Source organism: Odocoileus virginianus, chromosome 4, assembly GCF_023699985.2.
Source record: "Odocoileus virginianus isolate 20LAN1187 ecotype Illinois chromosome 4, Ovbor_1.2, whole genome shotgun sequence".
Classification (NCBI taxonomy): Eukaryota; Metazoa; Chordata; class Mammalia; order Artiodactyla; family Cervidae; genus Odocoileus; species Odocoileus virginianus.
In genome coordinates this window covers 1336834-1359489 of record NC_069677.1, presented here as the reverse complement: position 1 = coordinate 1359489, position 22656 = coordinate 1336834, and the positions used below count along the sequence as shown (strand labels likewise).

General features: G+C 36.8%; 1 protein-coding gene across 1 annotated transcript in view; it reads right to left on the bottom strand.

Moving 5' to 3' along the window:
* The window catches only part of ATP6V1A (ATPase H+ transporting V1 subunit A), a 63643-nt gene that overhangs the window by 28952 nt on the left and 12035 nt on the right, over nt 1-22656 (bottom strand). The window contains exons 2-3 of the mRNA XM_020879694.2: nt 4363-4457; nt 510-638 (exon numbers count right to left, since the gene is read on the bottom strand). Coding sequence (XP_020735353.1) covers nt 510-638; nt 4363-4447 — 214 coding nt within the window. The 5' untranslated portion in view covers nt 4448-4457. The remainder of the gene's footprint in view (nt 1-509; nt 639-4362; nt 4458-22656) is intronic.

Below are 22656 nucleotides of genomic sequence, written 5' to 3'. Positions count from 1 at the left end.
TCTCAATATACACATGCTCGTTTGTTTACTTTAAATCTTTAAACCATGTGAAAGACTAGATAAAAAATAAATCTAACAATAGAAAAAAGTCCTTTTGATTAGTGATGATTTCATAGCTATGAATACTTTTAATTTTATTAAAAATTTCAGGTGATTTTGTTTAGAATTAGCACTCCAATACTGACATAGAAAGAAGAGGTACTGTAAGCATATATTTTAGCATGGCAAAAAGGCTGTACCAAATAAAACTTAAATAAGTAGTCAGAGAAGTAATGCTTAAGTAACAGCACTGAAATATTAACAGCAATGAAAGTTCAGGAGATAATACTGATTTCTCAAAATAAAGAGCACTAATTCCTAGTACCTTTCAATAAACTTCTATATATCAGGTTTCTTCAAAATACCAGCATTCCATGTTTCTGATACCACTGGTATTGCTTTTACCTTTGCCAAAAATCTTTAAATTCTGACTTGTAGAAAATGGCCAGAAATTGAACTAAAAAGGATACAAGTTTCTTCATACACCTGGATGGTAGCCATGTCACCCTCTAATCGGATAATCTCTCCAACCAACTCGCTGTGGCCCACTCTCACCAGTTCATACATGGCTGCACCTGCCATGTCACAGGCTGTAACCACTGAAAGGAACAAATGAGTATTTTAATGACTTAAGACTCTGAATAGTTCCAGATGATTAAAATACCAAATAAATCTGTTAATATACTTCTCTCACATATTTATAGGAAAAATAAAACACCTACTATGGGACACACAGTCTCTCAAAAAGAACGTTTTTTTAAAAAAATTATACTTGATTTAAAACACTGTGTTCATTTCAGGTATATAACATAATTCAGCTATATACATGTCTTTTTTCAGATCATTTCCTATAGATTATTTAATATATTGAGTATAATTCCCTGTGCTGTATAGTAAATCACTGTTGCTTATCTATTTTATGTACAGTAGTTTTTATTTGTTAATCTCATATTCTTGATTTGTCCCTCCCTCCCTCTCCCCATAAATTTTATTTCTATGTGAGTCTGTTTCTGCTTCATATACAGATTTATTTGCATTATATTTTAGATTCCACATATAAGGGATATCACAGAACATTTATCTGTCTGATTTTCTTCACCAAGTGTAAGATTCTCTAGGTTCATCCATGTTGCTGCAAATGGCAATATTTCATTCTTTATATGACTGAATAACATTCCATTGTGTATATATACCACATCCTCTTAAGTTGATCAACTGTTGATGGGCACTTAGGTTGCTTCTGGATCTTGGCTGCTATAAACAGTTATGCTATGAACACTGGGGTACATGTATCTTTTTAAATTACAGTTTTACTCTTTTCTGGATATATAGTCATGAATGGGACTGCTGAATCATACGTAGCTCTATTTTTATTTTTAAGGAAACCTGTACTGTTTTCCATAGTAGTTATACCAATTTACATTCCCATCAACAGTGTAGGAGGGTTCTCTTTTCTCCATACCCTCTTCAGGATTTATTATTTGCAGACTTTTTGATGGCAGCCATTCTGACTGCTGTGCGAAGATACCTCACTGTGGTTTTGATTTGCATTTCTCTAATAATTAGTGATGTTGAACATCTTTTCATGTACCTGTTGGCCATCTGTATGTCTTTTTTGGTAAGATGTCTATTTAGGTCTTCTGCCCATTTTTTTGATTGGGTTGTTTTGGTTTTTCTATATTGAGTTACATTAGTTGTTTGTATATTCTGTCTATTAACCCTCTATAGTCACATCACTGCAAATATTTTCTTCCATTTCTTTTTGTTTTGTTAATAAAAAGACACATTTTTTAGCGTATGTCATAGATGGGATAAACAATAAAATTTTGTTAGGCTTTAGGCTAAGATTACTTGTTTACATGATACACATGAATACTACTTTCATTTTGAAGTTCTATATGACAAACAAACATCGAACTCTTAACTAGTAGCACTTAGGCAAGTTTTGATCAACCTAGCTTGCTATAATACAAGGAATGGTGGGTACTGGAAAAGTAATAATAATAATAAAAGACTAAAACTAACAATCATCAGCACGCTCTGTTTTCACCATTCCTTTGAGAAATATCACATAAAACAACAACTTTACTTTCTAACACTTTATACTAGCGGTTGTTGAAACTCTTCTTGGACAGATCTACCTAGAAAAACTCCCATTTGCATTTGGGCTTCCCAGGTGGTGCAGTGGTAAAAGTATCTGCCTGCCAATGCAGGAGATGCAAGAGATTTGGGTTCGATCCCTGGGTCAGGAAGAGCCTTTGGAGTAGGTTGGCGACACACTCCAGTATTCTTACCTGGAGAATCCCATGGACAGAGGAGCGTGGCAAGCTATAGTTCATGGAGTCACAGAGAGTCAGACATGATTGAGCACAACAACAAACAGGATGTTTATAATCAGTCATGACTGCTGGATGAAAGCCTCATCAAGAATCCCTATTTCTTATAAATACTGGATTAGAATTTGCACTTATTATTTTGGATCATGTTGCCCAGCAAGCAAAAGTTATTTTTCTGGCAGGAGGGGAAGGTTGTATGTTTTCAGCTATGTATAGGAATAAGTCTATGGTGTTTTTTTTTTTGAAACTGTATTATTATTTTATTAAGGAATCCATTTTTATGACTGTCACGAAGCCAAGCAGAGTTAACAGTAATGAGTTCTGGAGGTAACAATACCCTACTCTGAACTTTCTAGTTACAACCAACATCATCTCCCTAGAACCTCAATTTTTCTATCTCTGCCTCTCCCTACCAGACTCCTAAGGTCTCAATTCCTGCCCTCCTATTCCTGGAAGATGCCAATGCCAACTGTGTAAGAGTTCTTTTCAGGAGAAGACGACTTTTGTCTTCCCAGAAGACAAAGCCTCTACTTTGCTCTATGAGGCAGATAGCAACCCCAAACCACAGACAGGCTGGGACCTGCGCAGGCCTCAATGGAGTAAGTCTATTTCAATATTTAGCCTTCGGATACAATTAATTAGAACTATGAATTAGGTAATATTCAAGTAGAAACTATTAGGGAATTAATATTTATTTAACTTACATTAGAACAATGGAAATTTATTTCTTTTATCAATATTTACCTCTGTATCTATAAGAATAATTAAGAAGCACAGAAATGTGTGCTGTGTGCTAAGTCACTCCAATCATGTCTGACTCTGTGACTCCATGGGCTGCAGCCCACCAGGCTCCTCTGTCCATGAGATTCTCCAAACAAAAATACTGGAGTGGGAGGAAGATCCTCCAGGGGATCTTCCCGACCCAAGAATCTAACCTACATCTCTTATGTCTCCTTCATAGGCAGGCACATTCTTTACCACTAGTGCCACCTGGGAGGCCCACACTGAAATACCACAGATAACTAAAGTGTTGACAAATTTCAGAAAACTATTTTCACATAAACTCTTTTGAGAGTGTTCTTTGCCTTTTCCCTAAAAGTTCCTACGTACAGTCTGTCTTCCTTAGAGGCCTTATGATCAACAAGGTGAAAAGGTATTTCTCTGAATGGTGAAGAGATTGAAAATAGTGAAATATATTATATTTGCTAAAAATTCAAGCTCAAACACCAAGTTCTAAGCAGTAGAAGCTTACTAGGGAGAAATAAGCAGCCCAGTGACTGATAATCTTCATTTGTATTAACACCCAAAAGCACCATCACCTCTATTGTGATTAGAACATCAAAAAGACTACAACATGAGGTTTATAAAAAGACAAGGAAAAGTGAATTTTCATGGCACTAAAGATTACAAATCAATGAGTAGTTTTACCAACAGAAACTGAATCATATTTTGCAGTGGAAATGTGGAATAACAAACTTAATACTAGGAGGAGATTTATTTATTATTTAAAATGCAGTACTCCAAGTCGTGGGCAAAACAAACATAAACTGCTTTCCATTCTCATTATCATGTCATAAGACTATTTTGCTACAGGTGGGATTTATACACGCAAAGAGCCATGGTTGATATTTCTGAGAAATGTTCTAAAAGCGATTACTAAAATTTAAATCACATTAACAGACATTTAGGTATCACAAAATAAAACCTATAAACTTTATAGTCTTCTAACCTCAGATTTAACAACAAAAAAAATTTAAGACATGTAACAGCATCTATCCATTTACATAATAATTATCAAATTTAGATAATAAATGTTATAGTAACCCTTATGATAGAAGTATTGCCTCAGTCTTACAGCAGGTATGAAATCTTCTAAAGAGAATTTACATAGGTGAAGAGAAACTTGTGTATTTCTGCTTAAAACACCTTGAAAAGATATTAACTGATATTAGGGATTTTACTATTATGATTATTATGTATTACTCACCAGGTCCTGAGACCCCATGCACATAACCAAATGTGCTTTCTTTATCTTCATCACATATTTTGGGGAGCTTGGAGAAATCCATCATGTTAATTTACCTATGATAAAAAAAGTAATTAAGTTATAATTAAAAACTTTAAAGCAAAAGAACCAATATAGGTAGTGAACTCTGGTGTATACTTAAGTTATTACCACTTCTTCAAAGTAAAATAGAATATAAAATTCTTAAGATTTGGTTAAAATTACCTCATTCTTGGATAGTCTACAGTTATTACAACTGTAGTTGTATACAGTCTACAGTTATGAAAACTCAGAATTGTATCTCTATACAAGGTATTCCACAGAAAATATCCCATGGACTATAACAAGGAATGTGATGTCTTTCCAATGGCTTTTCTAGCCCTGTAACATCTTGCCCTGCCATTTAGCTCTCTGACTTCCCCAACTACTCTTTACCTTTATCATGCTGCATAAACATGGAACTCTGTTATTACTCAAAACACATACACATCCTGCCTCAGGGTCTTTGTACACACTATTCCCCTTGTCCAGAGTACTCTTCTCCTGGATGTCAGCTCCTATACCCCCTTCAGGTGTTCACTCAAATATCCCCCACTCTGAGAGGCTTTTTTGCCTATCTGCCCATCTATTTAAAATTGTAACACACCTCCCTCCTTCCCTACTTTATTTTTTACCATCTAACAAATTATATTTTATGTTAAAAAAATGCTTAAATGAATAATGTATCTTTAAAATGTTTCTGTGATCATCCCCACCCCCTAACACCTCCCCGCCACCCCCTCCACCCCCGCCTTTAGCAGAATACAGAACAGTTTAGGAAATTTAGTTCAATTTATTTACTTTAAGATGCACAACCTGAAAAACCCAAACAATGTATTAAGTCTAAATAGAAAACTAGTTACAGATCCCAAAGTAGAAAGTTTCTTTGTAACTGCTGGTCTAACTTATTATGGACAATTTAATAAAGGAAATAAAATACATGCATAGATAAAAAGCTAAATAATGTCTCCTAACAACCTTAAAGAAAAGGTCACAGACCAATATATAATAAAGTACCAAATAATATACACTTATTTACTAAAAGTTCAAAGATTAGCACGTTTATGGAAAACATCTTGAAGATCAGGGAGAATCAGCAAAAGAAAAGGAGGCCTACAAAGGCATTCCAGGTAGAGAAATAACAAGAACAAGAGAAGGGAAATAAAAATTTCAGGAGAGTTAATGGACCAGCCTGACTGCAAAAAAAAAACTGCACTGTTACTGCAACAGTGAGAAATAAGGATTCAAAGGTAGAGATTAATTTGTGGGTCTAGAGATGAATGCCTAGTGGACTTTATCCTACAAACAAGAGGAAACAACCAACAATAGGAAACAACCAAAGACTGTTATGAGAAGAATGTTGTTTAATCAATCAATTAAGAGGAGAGGGGAAGTAGGCATGATGAGAAGTTGAAAAGCTCTGGAAATAGTATGGGTTGTGTCCAGAGCTGTCACCAGACCCTTGCTCAAAACCAACCAACCCCTCCTTTGAACAGGAACTAACATATCTTTAATCACAGGGTCTGGACACAGAGGAAGTTATAGGGAGAGAAAAACAAAAAACTGGATATCAAAAAACTGAAATCAAGATGGTGATGAATTTGATCTCCAACAGATCCTGAATCTCTTTCTACAGTGATTTTGTTTTTACTACATTGGTGTACAAAATGACACTCCTACCTGCAGCCATGACTGGAAGTCACTGACCAAAAAAGGACAGAAAGGTGGTGGTGTCCGTTTCCAGGAAAACCTTGCTTGCCTTTTTCCCAGAAAACTAATGCATATACTTCCCTATCATTAGTCTTACTCCTCTCCCTACTGTCTTTATTCCTTAAAAGCAAATCCCTCTTGCCATTACGGAGAAGGCAATGGCAACCCACTCCAGTACTCTTGCCTGGAAAATCCCATGGACGGAGGAGCCTGGTAGGCTGCAGTCCATAGGGCCGTGAAGAGTTGGACACAACTGAGCGACTTCACTTTCACTTTTTACTTTCACGCATTGGAGAAGGAAATGGCAACCCACTCTAGAGTTCTTGCCTGGAGAATCCCAGGGACGGCAGAACCTGGTGGGCTGCCGTCTATGGGGTCACACAGAGTCGGACACGACTGAAGTGACTTAGCAGCAGGAGCAGCTTGCCATTAAGGGGACAATTTGACTACTGAACTAAGTTCCCACTTCTCCATTCTCTGGCCACTGATGCTTCAATTACACTTTGGTTTCATTTTTTGGCTGCTGGAACACGAAAGGGGGAATAAAACCTTCCCCATGGAGGCAGGGGGTCTCAGTGGGCTACAGCCTGAACAGGGTACATACAACTTAATTTGGTTAACAAATGGACTCAATTCATTAACTGTTTACCAAGCTCCTACCAAGGAAAAGGTACTGTGTTAAATTTAGGGAATAAAGGTTGTGAATAAAAGGAGTTTCACTAGCTTTAAACAACTGTACCATAAAGCAAAAGTACTTAAGTGTTCAAAATGACAATATACAGGGAGCAGAGGAAAAGCTGACTCAGTTGTGGGAAATGTATGAACCAACAGGGATGAGTTGGGGGAACCAGTAATTGGAAAGGAAGTTTCAAGGCTGAGTTAAGTCCAGAAAGAAGGAATACAGAACAAGAGGAAAATCAAACCCTGAGCCTTGGGGATTCACTCAGGCAGGGTAGAGTAATGTTTTCCAGTCTTTCTGGAGTCACTGAAGGATCACTACAGAATCCTACATTTCTTGGAACATGATCTGTAATCCATTAACCAAGGTGGCTTCCCTGGTAGTTTAGCTGGTAAAGAATCTGCCTGTAATGCAGACCTGGGTTCGATCCCTGGGTTGGGAAGATCCCCTGGAGAAGGGAATGGCTATCCACTCCAGTACTCTGGTCCAGAGAATTCTATGGACTGTATAGTCCATGAGGATGCAAAGAGTCAGACATGACTGAGAAATTTCCACTTTCAACCAAAGTGTACCAAAGCAGAGACATTACTTTGCCGACAAAGGTTTGTCGAGTCAAAGCTATTGGTTTATCTAGTAGTCATGTATGGATGTGAGAGTTGGACCATAAAGAAGGCTGAGCACCGAAGAATTGATGCTTTTTAACTGTGGTGCTGGAGAAGACTCCTGAGAGTTCCTTGGACAGCAAAGAGATCAACAGCCAATCCTAAAGGAAATCAATCCTGAATATTCATTGGAAGGACTGAAGGCAGGAGGAGAAGGGGATGACAGAGGGCTAGATGGCTGGATGATATCACCAACTCAATGGATATAAGTTTGAGCAAGCTCCGGGCGATGGTGAAGGACAGGGAAGCCTGCTGTGTTGCAGTCCATGGGGTCACAAAGAGTCAGACGCAACAGAGCAAATGGACAAGAACAACAAACCAAGGTGTCGAGCAATTTGGGAGGGGAGTATAACAGTAAAGAGGAATTCTGGTTTGATATTCTTGGTACTTTCAGAAAGGAGATGGTGGACAGAGCTAACAGGGAAGAATTAAAGAGTGATTAAAGAAACAAGCAAGAGTAAAAACAAAGATCAAAACCATATGGCAAAAAAGGAGACCTTCCAAGTAAGAAGGATATGAGCAAAGGGGCAAGATAAGTACCAATACCTTAAAGATGATAAAAGATGGTGATAGATAAGAGACTATCATCACTTTGGTCATTTGTTGGCAAAGATGAAGTCAGTGCCTAAGCCACTGGAAATCATGAAAAAATATTTATTATAGTCACAAATGTCAGCATAAAGGATCAAGAATTTTGGATTCTGTAAGAAAATTAAATTGGAGGAAGGGCAGTTGAGGGAGGAAGTAAAGAAAAGGGGAAACTGATTTATTAGGATTTTCCAGCCTCCTAAAGATGCAGAAGGGATTGTTGAGTAAGGAGGAATGGGACTGCAAAAGATTACAATTAAATTTTAAAAGATGGAAGTTTTTTTAGAAACTACTTAGATAAGAGAAAAAACAAAGTTTAAAGATAAGCATTTATTTGGGAGATGGGTTAGGCAAAGGCTTCAAAGCAGTGAACAAGCAAAAGAAGTCAAATTTTAATCTTCAGAAAATCAAAGATTTTCAAAGTCAGAAGAGAAATTTATAACAATACAGTCTAACTTCTTCCTCAGATATGGTTATTTCCTATGATACATGGTCATCTGCCTATTAAAGTGGAAATAGCATGAAATACTGAGTCACACTTAGGAAAGATCCTAATTCTACCAGTGACACAGAGCAGGAGATCTTGGACAAATCAGAATCTCTTTGTATCTTCCTTTGAAGTATCCCCTACCCTGGGGTTATAAATAAAATTACAGTTTTGTCAAAAATGTTCCTTGTGAGGTGTAAAATGCTTACAAAACTCTCATCAGTAATACCTACTATTTAAACAGGGCTTCAATTTTCAAAAAGCTATTCTATTTTTAAAAATCTCCTCTAAGAGAGCTGTTTTGTATCCAACCTAAATCTATTAACACTTTCTCATAACCTGTACCCTCTGGCCCTGTTTCTTCCAACTACTGTAGCCACACAGAATATACTCCCACTCCAAGGAAATTCTCTTTAGTGTCTTCAATTGTCCCTGAAAGGACAGCCTTTTTCAGCTCTTCCTCCCCTGAGGCCATACCCTGTTCTTGAAGTATTTTACAATGTCACTGTTTCTTTTAAAACAGAGCAAATAAAACTAAAAACTATATTCTAAATGTCATATGAGTAATCTTCAAGAGTACCACTTTATCTATTCTGGCTGCTTCTTTTTATTGAGGAACAGAGACCAAGGCTTTGAGTCAGACAAATTGAGTTTGAAATTAAAAACTGTTCCCTTAAGCAAATCATATTCTTTCAAACTTTTGAGACTCATTTCATTTGTAAAATCTACTGGGATTGTTGTGAAGCACCAAACAGTAAGCCTAATAGAAAATACTGATAACTACTAACTCTATTCTGTTAGTGTAAGTTAATATTGCCTAATGTGACACCACCCTTATGGCAGAAAGTGAAGAGGAACCAAAAAGCCTCTTGATGAAAGTGGAAGAGAGTGAAAAACTTGGCTTAAAGCTCAACATTCGGAAAACTAAGATCATGGCATCCAGTCCCATCACTTCATGGGAAATAAATGGGGAAACAGTGGAAACAGTGTCAGACTTTATTTTGGGGGGCTCCAAAATCACTGCAGATGGTGACTGCAGCCATGAAATTAAAAGACGCTTACTCCTTTTAAGGAAAGTTATGACCAACCTAGATAGCATATTTAAAAGCTGAGACGTTACTTTGCCAACAAAGGTCCGTCTAGTCAAGGCTATGGTTTTTCCAGTGGTCATGTATGGATGTGAGAGTTGGACAGTGAAGAAAGCTGAGTGCCGAAGAATTGATGCTTTTGAACTGTCATGTTGGAGAAGACTCTTGAGGGTCCCTTGGACTGCAAGAAGAGCCAACCAGTCCATCCTAAAGGAGATCAGTCCTGGGTGTTCACTGGAAGGACTGATGTGGAAGCTGAAACTCCAATATTTTGGCCACCTCCTGCGAAGAACTGACTCACCGGAAAAGACCCTAATGCTGGGAGGGATTGGGGACAGGAGGAGAAGGGACGACAGAGGATGAGATGGCTGGATGGCATCACTGACTCAATGGACATGGGTTTGGGTGGACTCTGGGAGTTGGTGATGGACAGGGAGGACTGGCGTGCTGTGATTCATGGGGTTGCAAAGAATTGGACATGACTGGGTGACTGAACTGAACTGAACCAAACCAAGCATTCTTATCTTTTTGTTATTTGAACCAAATTTAGCCAAGTGGCTAGTTTTTTCCCTTAGTTATTATGTATGTTTTACCATACCTTTATTTGCTAAAACTATACAGATTTTAAGCATCAGTGATATGCCAAGTACAGTATTATAGACTGAAAATACAATGGAGTAAGACACAATCTCTCCCCCAAGGAGTTTCTAGCCTGGTGGGATAAAAAGCAAACATAGTTACAATAAGTTGACAAATGTACTTTCATAGGAGCAATGCAGAGTGATTTAGATAAAGCAGAGGATCTAACCTAAACTTGGGCAGGACAAGAGTGACTTAGAGATAATAAACTGAAACTTGAAAGATGAATAAAGAGACATTTAGAGTATATAGTAGAACTTTCTTATAGATGCTTCAAATCTCCTAGGGGTCACGAAGGTGTTCTGAAATGTTTATGAGGCAAAAATGGTATCTGTTCTGATTTTTAAAATATAGGTATTTACAACTTTTCCCTTTAAACACTGAGAGCCTCCATATATATGAGCAATAATTTGTGGAAATCAAATGAGTTTGTTCATGATTCAGCTGCCTTGTGGATTTATTACTCAGCTGGATAATTCTAGCCACCATAGGAAACTGATGATTCTCTAGTTTTCAACTTTATTTTTAGGCTGCTGCTGCTGCTAAGTCACTTCAGTCATGTCCGACTCTTTGCTACCCCAGGAATCACAGCATCCCAGGTCTCCCTGTCCATCATCAACTCTGGGAGTCCACCCAAACCCATGTCCACTGGTATTCTCCAGGCAAGAACACTGGAGTGGGTTGCCATTTATATGTTGTTTAATTTATGCCAAAGACAGCAGGCATTAAGAACACTGACATCAAACTAATAAGAAAATCAAGAGTCTTAAGTGATCATTCTATATATATTTTCTTAAGTACACTTTTTACCAGATCCACAAATTTGCATTCATCTGATTAACATTATATCAAATCAAGATGATCCTATTTTTAAACAAATCAGTGTTTACAACAGCCAAGATATGGAAGCAACCTAAGTTCCCATTAATAGATGAATGGGTAAAGAAGGCGGGGTATGCATAAATAATACAACATTGTTGTTTTTTAGTTGTTTTAGTGTACGTGCTGCTGAAGCGAGCACTGTTTTTTAGTTGTTAAGTCCTGTCTGACTCTTGTGACTCCATGGACTGTAGCCTGCCAGGCTACTCTGTCCATGGGATTACCCTAGCAAGAATACTAGAGTGGGTTGCCATTTCCTTTTCCAGGAGATGAACCTGCATTTTCTGTACTGGCAAGCGGATTTTCTACCACTGAGCTCCCTGGGAAGCCCTACCACTTTCCTCAGCCATAAGGAAGAAGGAAACCTTGCCACTGAGCCTAGAGGATAGTATTCTTAATGAAATAAGTCATACGGAAAAAAGACAATACTGTCTGAGTTCTCAAATGTGTAATCTTAAAAACAAAGCAAATGAAGAAAGATTAATAAGACACATGTAGAGCCATGGATACAGACAGGTGGCTGCCAGAGGAAAGACGGGTGGGAGAAAGACAGAAATGTGAGATAAGAGGTACAAACTTCCAGTTGCAAAATAGATGAGTCTCAGGCATGAAATGTACAGTGTAGGGAATATACTCAACACGTATAAAACTAGAAGGAAAAAAAGTCAGTGTTAAGAGGACAAAAATATGACGGTTGCCAAGTAATTTAGCTTTCTGTACACCATTGTGCAACATGCAGAGAAGTGGTTATAAATATATCCCAAACCCAGCTCTTAACCAGCAAACAGTTAAAGGTGGAATTGTGAGCACAGGCAGCCTGACTACCTGACTCCAAAGCCTATGCTCTTTAAGTACTACACTCAGCCTCCAAAATTAACTAGGCTGATTTCTATTATAAACATCTAAACAATCCTATGTGGTACAGAGGACAACAGTCTCTCTCTCAAGACATATGTTTTATTATATTAGGGACAGAACTGCAAAATCCAGATTCTACTTCAAGGAAGGACAAGGGAGTGGAAAGTCAACAGCTGGCAGCCCTTCAGGATCAGATTCAAAGAGCTGCCTTGCCCACACTGACACCCTTCACAGAGCAACCTGAGCTGGGTGACCAAGGAAAGTGGAGGTATATATATGAAGACCCCATCCTGTCAGTCCAATGTGGGATACTATCACAAGCAATAAATGCTCAGTCCAGATCACTCCACCTGGTTGGCTGAGGCTCTGCAGGGCTTACCTTGAAACTTCTGCCAAATTCTGCTCCTGCCCCCTTCCTCTCACTGTGTGTTGATCCCTAAGAAACACCTTATACACCAGACTTCCGTCTAGACATCTGACTTAAGAGAACCCAAATATTTAAACAATGAGTAAGCTGAATAATTGCTCCCTGGATAACTGAAGCTTAAGACTCACACTTGAAGCACGACAATATTTGGCTTGTTTTCTGTTTTAGTAATCTTGAAATGGAAAAAAACAATACAAAAGTGGATTTAGAAAGCAGAGCCCATATGACAGTTCTCAGGTTAAGTCAAGCAATTAGTATAGAGTTCAGGTTTCCATACAACCGAAGTCTTAGTTTCTAAAAAGAACTTGTTCCTCCTCCTCCAACATAAACCTTAGATAGAGCCCATCACCAGTAGTTACAGGGGAAAAGTCTAAGGTATTATTTTCTGATACTGGAAAACGTTTCCTTGCTCCAAAAGTTTCAGGCTCCAACCTCTTAAGAGTTAAGCACTTTGAGAAACTTCCAAGGATTAGTCCAAGGTAATAGACTCTCTTGAACATTCAAATTTATAATTCTTGCAGCACTGATATAAGGATACACATACATACAGATGGATAGAGAGACACTATAATTCTAAAGCTTTTCCACCAAAATACCCCAACTGCAGAAAAACAAGTAAACCTTAAATAAATATCCTCCCACCAGAATCTTGACAGACAATAGGACAATGTTACAGCAGTCAACTGTAATCAGGGAAATTCTTTGTATGTTCTTGTATATCCTCTTAACCCACACAAGTTTTGCCCTCTCCTTCATGATACACATATATGTTTTACAAGAAAAAGATAGAAGTACTTCCTTTCCACAAATAAAATAAAAATGGTAAAAAAAATGTTAAATTAGGCAGACATATTGACTTAATCACTGAATTGGGCAAAGCATATAGCAGTTTAATAGACATGGCCATATAACATACTAATTTGTATCCACTAATCACCCATCATTGTTATCTTATGAAAAGAGTGAAAATAAAAAACTCCACTAAAATCTGCTTCATTACTGAATGCTTATGTCTTTCCATGAAAAAGCATAGGCTTTTAAAAACATTTTAAGATAAAAATCTCCTGAAACAGTTTAACTTTGCAATAAGCAAACTATACTGCAAGTTAGATTATACTGTAAATTAAACTTATGCCAAATCTTCATAAGATCCAAGCAATCATGATGTGATTTAATGCTGCATCAAGTTTTATATGCTATGTAATAACTCTTTTCTAATATAGTATGCAACTATTACTGATGCTTTCAATTGTTTGAAAAATAAAAGCATGATATTTACTTTAAAAACCATTGCTTTCCATTTCCCCTGAAATCAGGAACAAGACAAGGGTGCCCACTCTCACCACTACTATTCAACATAGTTTTGGAAGTGTTGGCCACAGCAATCAGGGCAGAAAAAGAAGTAAAAGGAATCCAGATAGGAAAAGAAGTGAAACTCTCTGTTTGCAGATGACATGATCCTCTACATAGAAAACCCTAAAGACTCTAACAGAAAATTACTAGAGCTATCAACGAATACAGTAAAGCTGCAGGATATAAAATTAACACACAGAAATCTCTTGCATTCCTATACACTAACAATGAGAAAACAGAAAGAGAAATTAAGGAAACAATACCATTCACCATTGCAACAAAAAGAATAAAATACTTAGGTGTATATCTACCTAAAGACCAATACATATAAAATTATAAAACACTGATGAAAGAAATCAAAGAGGACACCAACAGATGGAGAAATATACCATGTTCATGGATTGGAAGAATCAATATTGTCAAAATGGCTATACTACCCAAAGCAATCTGTAGATTCAATGCAATCCCTATCAAGCTACCAATGGTATTTTTCACAGAACTAGAACAAACAATTTCACAATTTGTATGGAAATACAAAACACCTCGAATAGCCAAAGTAATCCTGAGAAAGACGAATGGAACTGGAGGAATCAACCTGCCTGACTTCAGACTATACTACAAAGCCACAGTCATCAAGACAGTATGGTACTGGCACAAAGACAGAAATATAGATCAATGGAACAGAATAGAAAGCCCAGAGATAAATCCACGAACCTATGGTCACCTTATCTTTGACAAAGGAGGCAAGGATATACAATGGAAAAAAGACAACCTCTTTAACAAGTGGTGCTGGGAAAACTGGTCAACCACCTGTAAAAGAATGAAACTAGAACACTTTCTAACACCATACACAAAAATAAACTCAAAATGGATTAAAGATCTAAACGTAAGACCAGAAACTATAAAACTCCTAGAGGAGAACATAGGCAAAACACTCTCTGACATAAATCACAGCAGGATCCTCTATGACCCACATCCCAGAATATTAGAAACAAAAGCAAAAATAAACAAATGGGACCTAATGAAACTTAAAAACTTTTGCACAACAAAGGAAACTATAAGCAGGTGAAAAGACAGCCCTCAGATTGGGAGAAAATAATAGCAAACAAAGCAACAGACAAAGGATTAATAAAAATATACAAGCAACTCCTCCAGCTCAACTCCAGAAAAATAATGGGCCAAAGAACTAAACAGACATTTCTCCAAAGAAGACATACAGATGGCTAACAAACACATGAAAAGATGCTCAACATCACTCATTATCAGAGAAATGCAAATCAAAACCACAATGAGGTACCATCTCAGGCCAGTCAGGATGGCTGCTATCCAGAAGTCTACAAGCAATAAATGCTGGAGAGGGTGTGGAGAAAAGGGAACCCTCTTACACTGTTGGTGGGAATGCAAACTAGTACAGCCACTATGGAAAACAGTGTGGAGATTTCTTAGAAAACTGGAAATAGAACTGCCATATGACCCAGCAATCCCACTTCTGGGCATACACACCAAGGAAACCAGATCTGAAAGAGACACGTGCAATGTGTCCAATGTTCATCACAGCACTGTTTATAATAGCCAGGACATGGAAGCAACCTAGATGCCCATCAGCAGACGAATGGATGAGGAAGCTGTGGTACATATACACCATGGAATATTACTCAGCCATTAAAAAGAATTCATTTGAATCACTTCTAATGAGATGGATGAAACTGGAGCCCATTATACAGAGTGAAGTAAGCCAGAAAGATAAAGACCATTACAGTATACTAACACATATATATGGAATTTAGAAAGATGGTAACGATAACCCTATATGCAAAACAGAAAAAGAGACTCAGATGTATAGAACAGACTTTTGGACTCTGTGGGAGAAGGCGAGGGTGGGATGTTTCAAGAGAACAGCATCGAAACATGTATATTATCTAGGGTGAAACAGATCACCAGCCCAGGTTGGAGGCATGAGACAAGTGCTCGGGCCTGGTGCACTGGGAAGACCCAGAGGGATCGGGTGGAGAGGGAGGTGGGGGGGGGGGGGGGTCGGGCTGGGGAACACATGTAAATCCATGGCTAATTCATTTCAATGTATGACAAAAACCACTGCAATGTTGTAAAGTAATTATCTTCCAACTAATAAAAATAAATGAAATAAAAATTAAAAAAAAAAATCAAAAAAATAAAAAAAAATAAACAGAAAAAAACAAAACCATTGCTTTCATGAAATCAATGTGGTGTATGTACCTGCACTCACAGAGAATAAACTCAATGATTATATTCTAAACAATGCCTTAAAAAAAAATTAACAATGCCTTTAGCTGTTGGACTTCTGTTCTAAGGATAAAAAGTAAATGCAATTAAAACCAATATTCTAATAGCCACAAATTGAAACAGTACCCCTCCCCCGTATTTGTGAAAGATTAAAAAAAAAAGTCATGCTGTAGACAGGGAAAAATCCAGATAGCACAGGGAACCATCCGATTTAATGAGTCATCAGTCTCTCCCCCACACTGCAGAACACTGCAGTGGTAAATCACGATATCAGAGGCCCACTTCTGTTCCTTCTGTCTTACAAGATCCCTGACAAATTGCTACTGGTTAATGCACAACACGTAGTGATTTCATTATCCCAGAAATGTTTTTAGTACCAGTCTTAAATGATACAGGTGTTGGGGGCAAGAGTGAGGTGTTATGTAAAAACTAAATATCAAGGTTCCAAGACAATATTTTATTTATATACAAAATCCTTCACGGATACTGGGGTACTTCATTAATAACACTTAGAGAAATACATTCCACCCAACTGATTGAAGACTATTTCTTTCTGAAGATGAAGAAAAGCAAATACTTATTTTCATACAGTTTATCTTCTTGGGACAAGGCATCAAGATCCTGTTTAATATTTTCATGCTTGCAGAACTGGTACAATTCCAGCTAATAACATTACCTTATATTTATATAGTACAAAAATAATTTTGTGAAGCACTTTTCTATTCATTTTATTTAATCTACCTACCAAACAATGCCATGAGAAAGGTTTATGTGGCAGATTACTGACTGCCACATTAGTTCCCCCTTTTTATCTTGTGATAGCAAAACCTTAAATATCAAGGTATTATTCCAGTACCCTTGGCAATGACTGGTTTGGAAACGAGCATGAAACAATGTTCTCACCAGTAAGAGGTAGGGCAAAGTCTATTGGGGACCTTCTGGGAATGATTTTTTTGTTCTTTTAAAAGATACAGGCCATGAAAAACACTTACTCCCTTGGAATATGGCAACCCATTCTGGTCACCTGTATGGGACAGGCAAGCCATTTTAGGACCTCGAAAGGATCAAATCTAAGCAGACAGGCCACCTTGCTAAGAACAGCACAACTGAAAGACAGAAAGCATCTAGGTCCTTGTTTTCTTTCTTGGTCCACTGAATCTAACAACATAATAGAAAGGAGAGGGCTTCAAGAATAAATATTTTTACATGATATACACATTTCAAAATGCTACTTTTTAAAAAAATAGATAGGCCAAAAGGTTAAGAATAAAGGTGAATATAAGGTCACTATATAACTAGCTTATAAAAATTACTGAGATGAATTACAGGAAATGTGCAGGCACAAGTGGGAATCAGAATAGAGAAGTACAGAATGATCACAAATGGCAAACTGGACTAACAGAATCAGGAATGAGTTCTTCCTACCACAATGAAATCTTTTTGAGTCCACAAACACATACATCCCTTCACTTATCAAAATACAATGAATCCTGTATAAGAAACAGAAAAGGTAAAAGCTCCAGCAGACAATTAGCTGGGAAGAGAATTCAAAATGTATCTACTACATATGCTTTTGGTTTGATGACAAGCTTATCCATAAACAACCTTTATAGCATTTCTAGAAATAATCACAGATTCCTTTCACTTCAAAATTTTATAAATAAAATTGGGCTGAGTGTAATATTCTGTATTAACCAGAGTAACAGAATACTGTATTTAGTGTATAAGTTCTATGGTATGAATTTATAGGCTAGAATCCTATGACCAATGGTAAAACTGTCATATGAACAGACTCTGGTATCCCTGCCTTCAAGGAGTATATTTATCATTTTTTTTTCTCCCTTCCCTCCACACTGCCCATCAGTAACTCAATTAAATATGTTCTGAAATTAAAAACAGATATAAACTACCACTTGTTATGCACACATCACACTCCTGACATTGTGCTATACAAGAAACGCATTTCGTTTAACCCTTAACAACAGTTGTAGGAGGCAGGTATTGTTTGATTAGGAAAACAGGTTTTGAGACTTAAGCAACCCACTCAAGATGAGAGCTATGGAGGAGATTAATACCAAATAATTCAAAAGACCTTATTTTAGCCAATAACTTTAACCTTTATTACCTTGAAAAATTAGGCTTCCCTGGCGGCTCAGTTGGTAAAGAATTTGCCTGCAATGCAAGAGACCTGGGTTCAATCCCTGGCTTGGGAAGCTCCCCGGAGGAGGGCATGGCAACCCACTCCAGTATTCTTGCCTGGAGAATTCCATGGACAGAGAAGCTTGGCAAGTTGCAGACCATGGGGTCACACAGAGTTGGACGCAACTGAGTGACTAATACTTTCACCTTAAAGAACAGCCTGGGATGTCTCTTTTCCATTATTAACTAACTCTATATTAAAATAGCAAAAGGGAGATGAAAAAGACATGACAGAACAGATCATTCACAAACTAAAGAGCAAGTAGAACAACCAAGAATCAACTGTTCCTAGAATATCCATCTTCTAAAGAACTAAGATTTCTAAAGAATGCATAATGCTATATTTTATTAATGCCTAGGTTCATAACACAACATAAATAACTGAAAATAATAGTAAAAAAACCCTGCAAAGTAAATGGGCATATTTGGAAACAATGATACTAATGAAAACAGATCCAACACAATTTTGCTTCAGGAAATAGTAGTAGAAAATTTCTGGTTAATCGACTGTCATAAACAATACCTGAGAAATTCCTCTTATTCTTATTTCTAAAATAAAACTTACTAAAGAGTTAAAAGTTATAGTGAAGTTAACATTAATATCCCATAAGGCTTCTAAGTGAATTTTTAGAATATTTCTTGGTTTCAAGTTACAAAGAAAAAAACAAGTCAATGATTTTATACTTTAACTTATCAAGAATGTAAACAGCTGAGAAGACAGCTAAATGATACAAACAGTAAAGAAAACAAGCATTTATTATGTTGTTGCTATTGTTTAGTCATTAAGTTGTGTTCAACTCTGTGCAACCTATAGCCTGCAGGCTCCTGTCCATGGGATTTTCAGAGCAAGAATCCTGGAGTGGGTTGCCATTTCCTTCTCCAGAGAATCTTCCGAACCTGGGGATCAAACTCTGGTCTCCTGCATTGGCAGGTGGTTTCTTTACCACTGAGCCACCAGGGAAGCCCATTTATTATGTACTTTTCCTTAAAGTTTATTTCCAGAAGCAATACACTTATAACTTTTTTTTAATACTTATAACTTAAGGAATACCTAAAGAAAATTCTCACAACTTGAATACTGTTGACTCCAATATTATTTCCTCCCCTTTTTTTTACATAACTATAATCAATATTATAATACAACTTTATATATTGTTAATAAGCACCATTTTAAACTGTGTAATATTTCATTAAATGGATACCACAGTTTAATAATCTTCTTTAAACTATAGTGGTCCACTTTTTGTTATTTGTAGGTTTTACGGTTTCCCATTTTTTGCTATTTTTATTTTTTACATTTTGCTAATATATGTTCATTCACAACTCACTGACTAGGTGAAGCCAAGGTAAAGCAACCAACTAAAGATCCATACTAATACTCTTATGCTGCTGTCTCACAAGGGTAATTCTTACACATACACTCTTGCCTAGAAGTAATACCATAATTCATCTAATCTAAGATACCATCAATTATAATATATTCAAGAACTATTAAAACCCTACATATTAAATTATGGCACATCAGAAACTGCAGGACAGATACCAATTTCAAAACTATAAGATATCGGTGGGGGGAGTATGTCCTAGGAATGATAATATATGGTATTAGAACTAAATATAGCACAATAATGTTTATATAAAAAGAGGTCAGACTTGCCAACCTTCATTGGAATAAAGACCTAAGAAATAGAAAAATTATGATCTCTATACTGCTAGAAACAGTCTACAAGATTCTACACACTGCAAGAGAACTCTGTATAGTCTTACTGCCTCAATTTATGTATAATTAAAAGTTATTACTAATATTTTAGACTACTGTAGATTTAAAGTGACAAATCATGAAAGAGCTACACTCTAAGAATAGAAAATAGACAAGAAAAAAAGAAAAAACCACCAAAAAAAGGGAAAAAATAGACAAGACTTTATGATTTGATTAATGGCCATTAAAATGACCTACAACCATCAAAGGTCAACTTGGGTTTATTATTTTGTAAGAAATGTGGGAAGCAATTTGGCAATACATAACAAGGCCTTTAAAAATGTTCAAACCTTTTTATTTGAAGACAGTACTTCACAAAGTATGTTCGCTATGTATATAAGGATTTATCTGTATGTGCGTGTTTGTTTATTTCTGGTGCTGCATTGAGCAGCCTATAAGTTCTTAGTTCCCTGACCAGGGGCTGAACCCAGGGCCCTCAGCAGTGAGAACATGGCCTCCTAACCAATGAACCACCAGAGAATTCCCTATGTGTTTAACACTACAAAAGTGAATGAACAACTAGAATTACCTTTAAAATCCAATAATGATAAAAAATGAAGTATTAGTTTATTTCAAATCCTAGTCCTCCTTCCCAAAAATATTTAATAATAATAATGAAATTTCTTGGGTTAAATGGTTTAAACTCCAAGCTCACAGTGACAAGGGCTCTCTGTAGCAAATTCTCTTCTGAAAGGATTCTTAATCTTCGTGGGTTCTGAGCACTGCAATGGCTCTTCAGCTTTTGGATAGATTTTCTCAGATAAACTGCCTAAGAAGTACCTTTAATTAATTAAAAAAAAGTCAAACAGTCTTGCATGACTACTATCCCTTTCAAAAGCAGTCAACCTAGAAATTTTATAACTATTAAAAAAAAAAACCAAAAATATTGCTCAAAACACCTAGAAACTTCTCTTGAAAACTGCCTAAAATTATATTATGATACCACTTTTCTGAATGTTAATGAGAAATTTCCTTGATTGCTTTGCCAAGAAAACATATCATGAGCAAGCCAAATATAAGCAATGCATGTATTTGAGAATGATATACACAGGAGAATAGTTAGCATCAGCAGTACTGCAATAAGAATGCTACTACACATGTGTTATGAAATCATGATTACATATTCAAATTGATCTGTCCTGGCATTTATTTCATGGGTGAGATGGAAGAGAAAGAAGATTTACAAACTATGCAAGAGACTCATTAAAACTCAATGTTTACAAGGAAGCATCACCCTAACTGGGCTTCCCTGGTGGCTCAGATGGTAAAGAATCCGCCTGCAATGTGGGAGACCTGGGTTCTATCCCTGGGTTGGGAAGATCCCCTGGAGGAGGGCATAGTATTAAATAGTAATGCCAGGTAACAGTAATCCCACTCCAGTAGCCTGGAGAATCCCATGGACAGGGGAGCCTGGTGGGCTAGAGTCGGACACGATGGAGAGACTAAAGCACGTCACCCTAAATCGATTAACCTCTAACTTAAGAGTTCATAAAATCTCTGCAATTAAAATATGATGTAAAGCATTAACTGAGGATAAAAAAGGAAACGAACCCTGCTTAATTGAGGTGAAAAAACACAGTCTGGATTTAAAGATACGATGGATGCTTTCAACAGTATGGTTTGCTAAGGATTTTACTTCCAGTTCCCCATGGTACGTGCCCCAGCCTTCAATACTGCTCTTCTGAAGCACTTGCCACTGCTGTAATTAAAAAATCTGTTAACAGAATTGTTCTCGGATTTCTCTACTGCCAGACTGGAAGTGTGAGGAAAACAGAAACCAAGTCTGCTTTGTTCATTGTGTACCCCCGTTAGATAGTAAAGCACCTTGACAAGTAGAAGGCAATTACTAAATACTGTTCAGAGATAGTAGTAAGGAAATAGCCACCCGCATTCACTGAATGAAAAGTGATACATCTCCTCTGAAAGGCACATTTTGGCCTAATGTTCAATGGCCAAGGTTTTAAAAATCAGTATTTACCTGAGGCCAAAGCTGAAGCCAAATATCACCATGACAGAACTAGAATGACTTTTTGATGTAAAAGAACAAAAATGTTTATTAAAAGTTTAAAATGTTACAGCTTTAGGTGGTTACTTTGTTTGATGTTATAAACACTAGAACACCAAATAATTCTACAAAGAACAGATACAATTTTATCTCCACTATTTTGCCTGGCATTACTATTTAAAATTTTAGAAACAAATCTGAGCTCAAAAAGGCTATACAACCACACACAGAAATGGACAACTGACTTTTGATAGAAATAGAAATGCAGTTCAGTGGAGAAAGTGTAGTTTTTTAACAAGTGGTGGTAAAACAAGTTGATGTGTAAATGAAAAAACAGGATACTTCAAACCATACCTTGGGCCATAAGCAAAAATAAACTAAAAATGGCAGATTAAAATGTAAAACCTTAAACTACAAAACTTCCTTTTTGACCCTGGATTAGGTAGATTTACAGGCTACAACACTGAAAGCAAAACCGATACAAGAACAAATTGGTAAACTGTATTTCATAAAAGTAACAAAAGCCTGCTCTTGGAGAAATGTTGTTAGAACTGAAAGACAAGTTATAGACTGGGAGAAAATATTTGCAAAGCATAAATCTGATAAAGGACTCATACCTAGGCCATAAAAAGAACTCCTAAA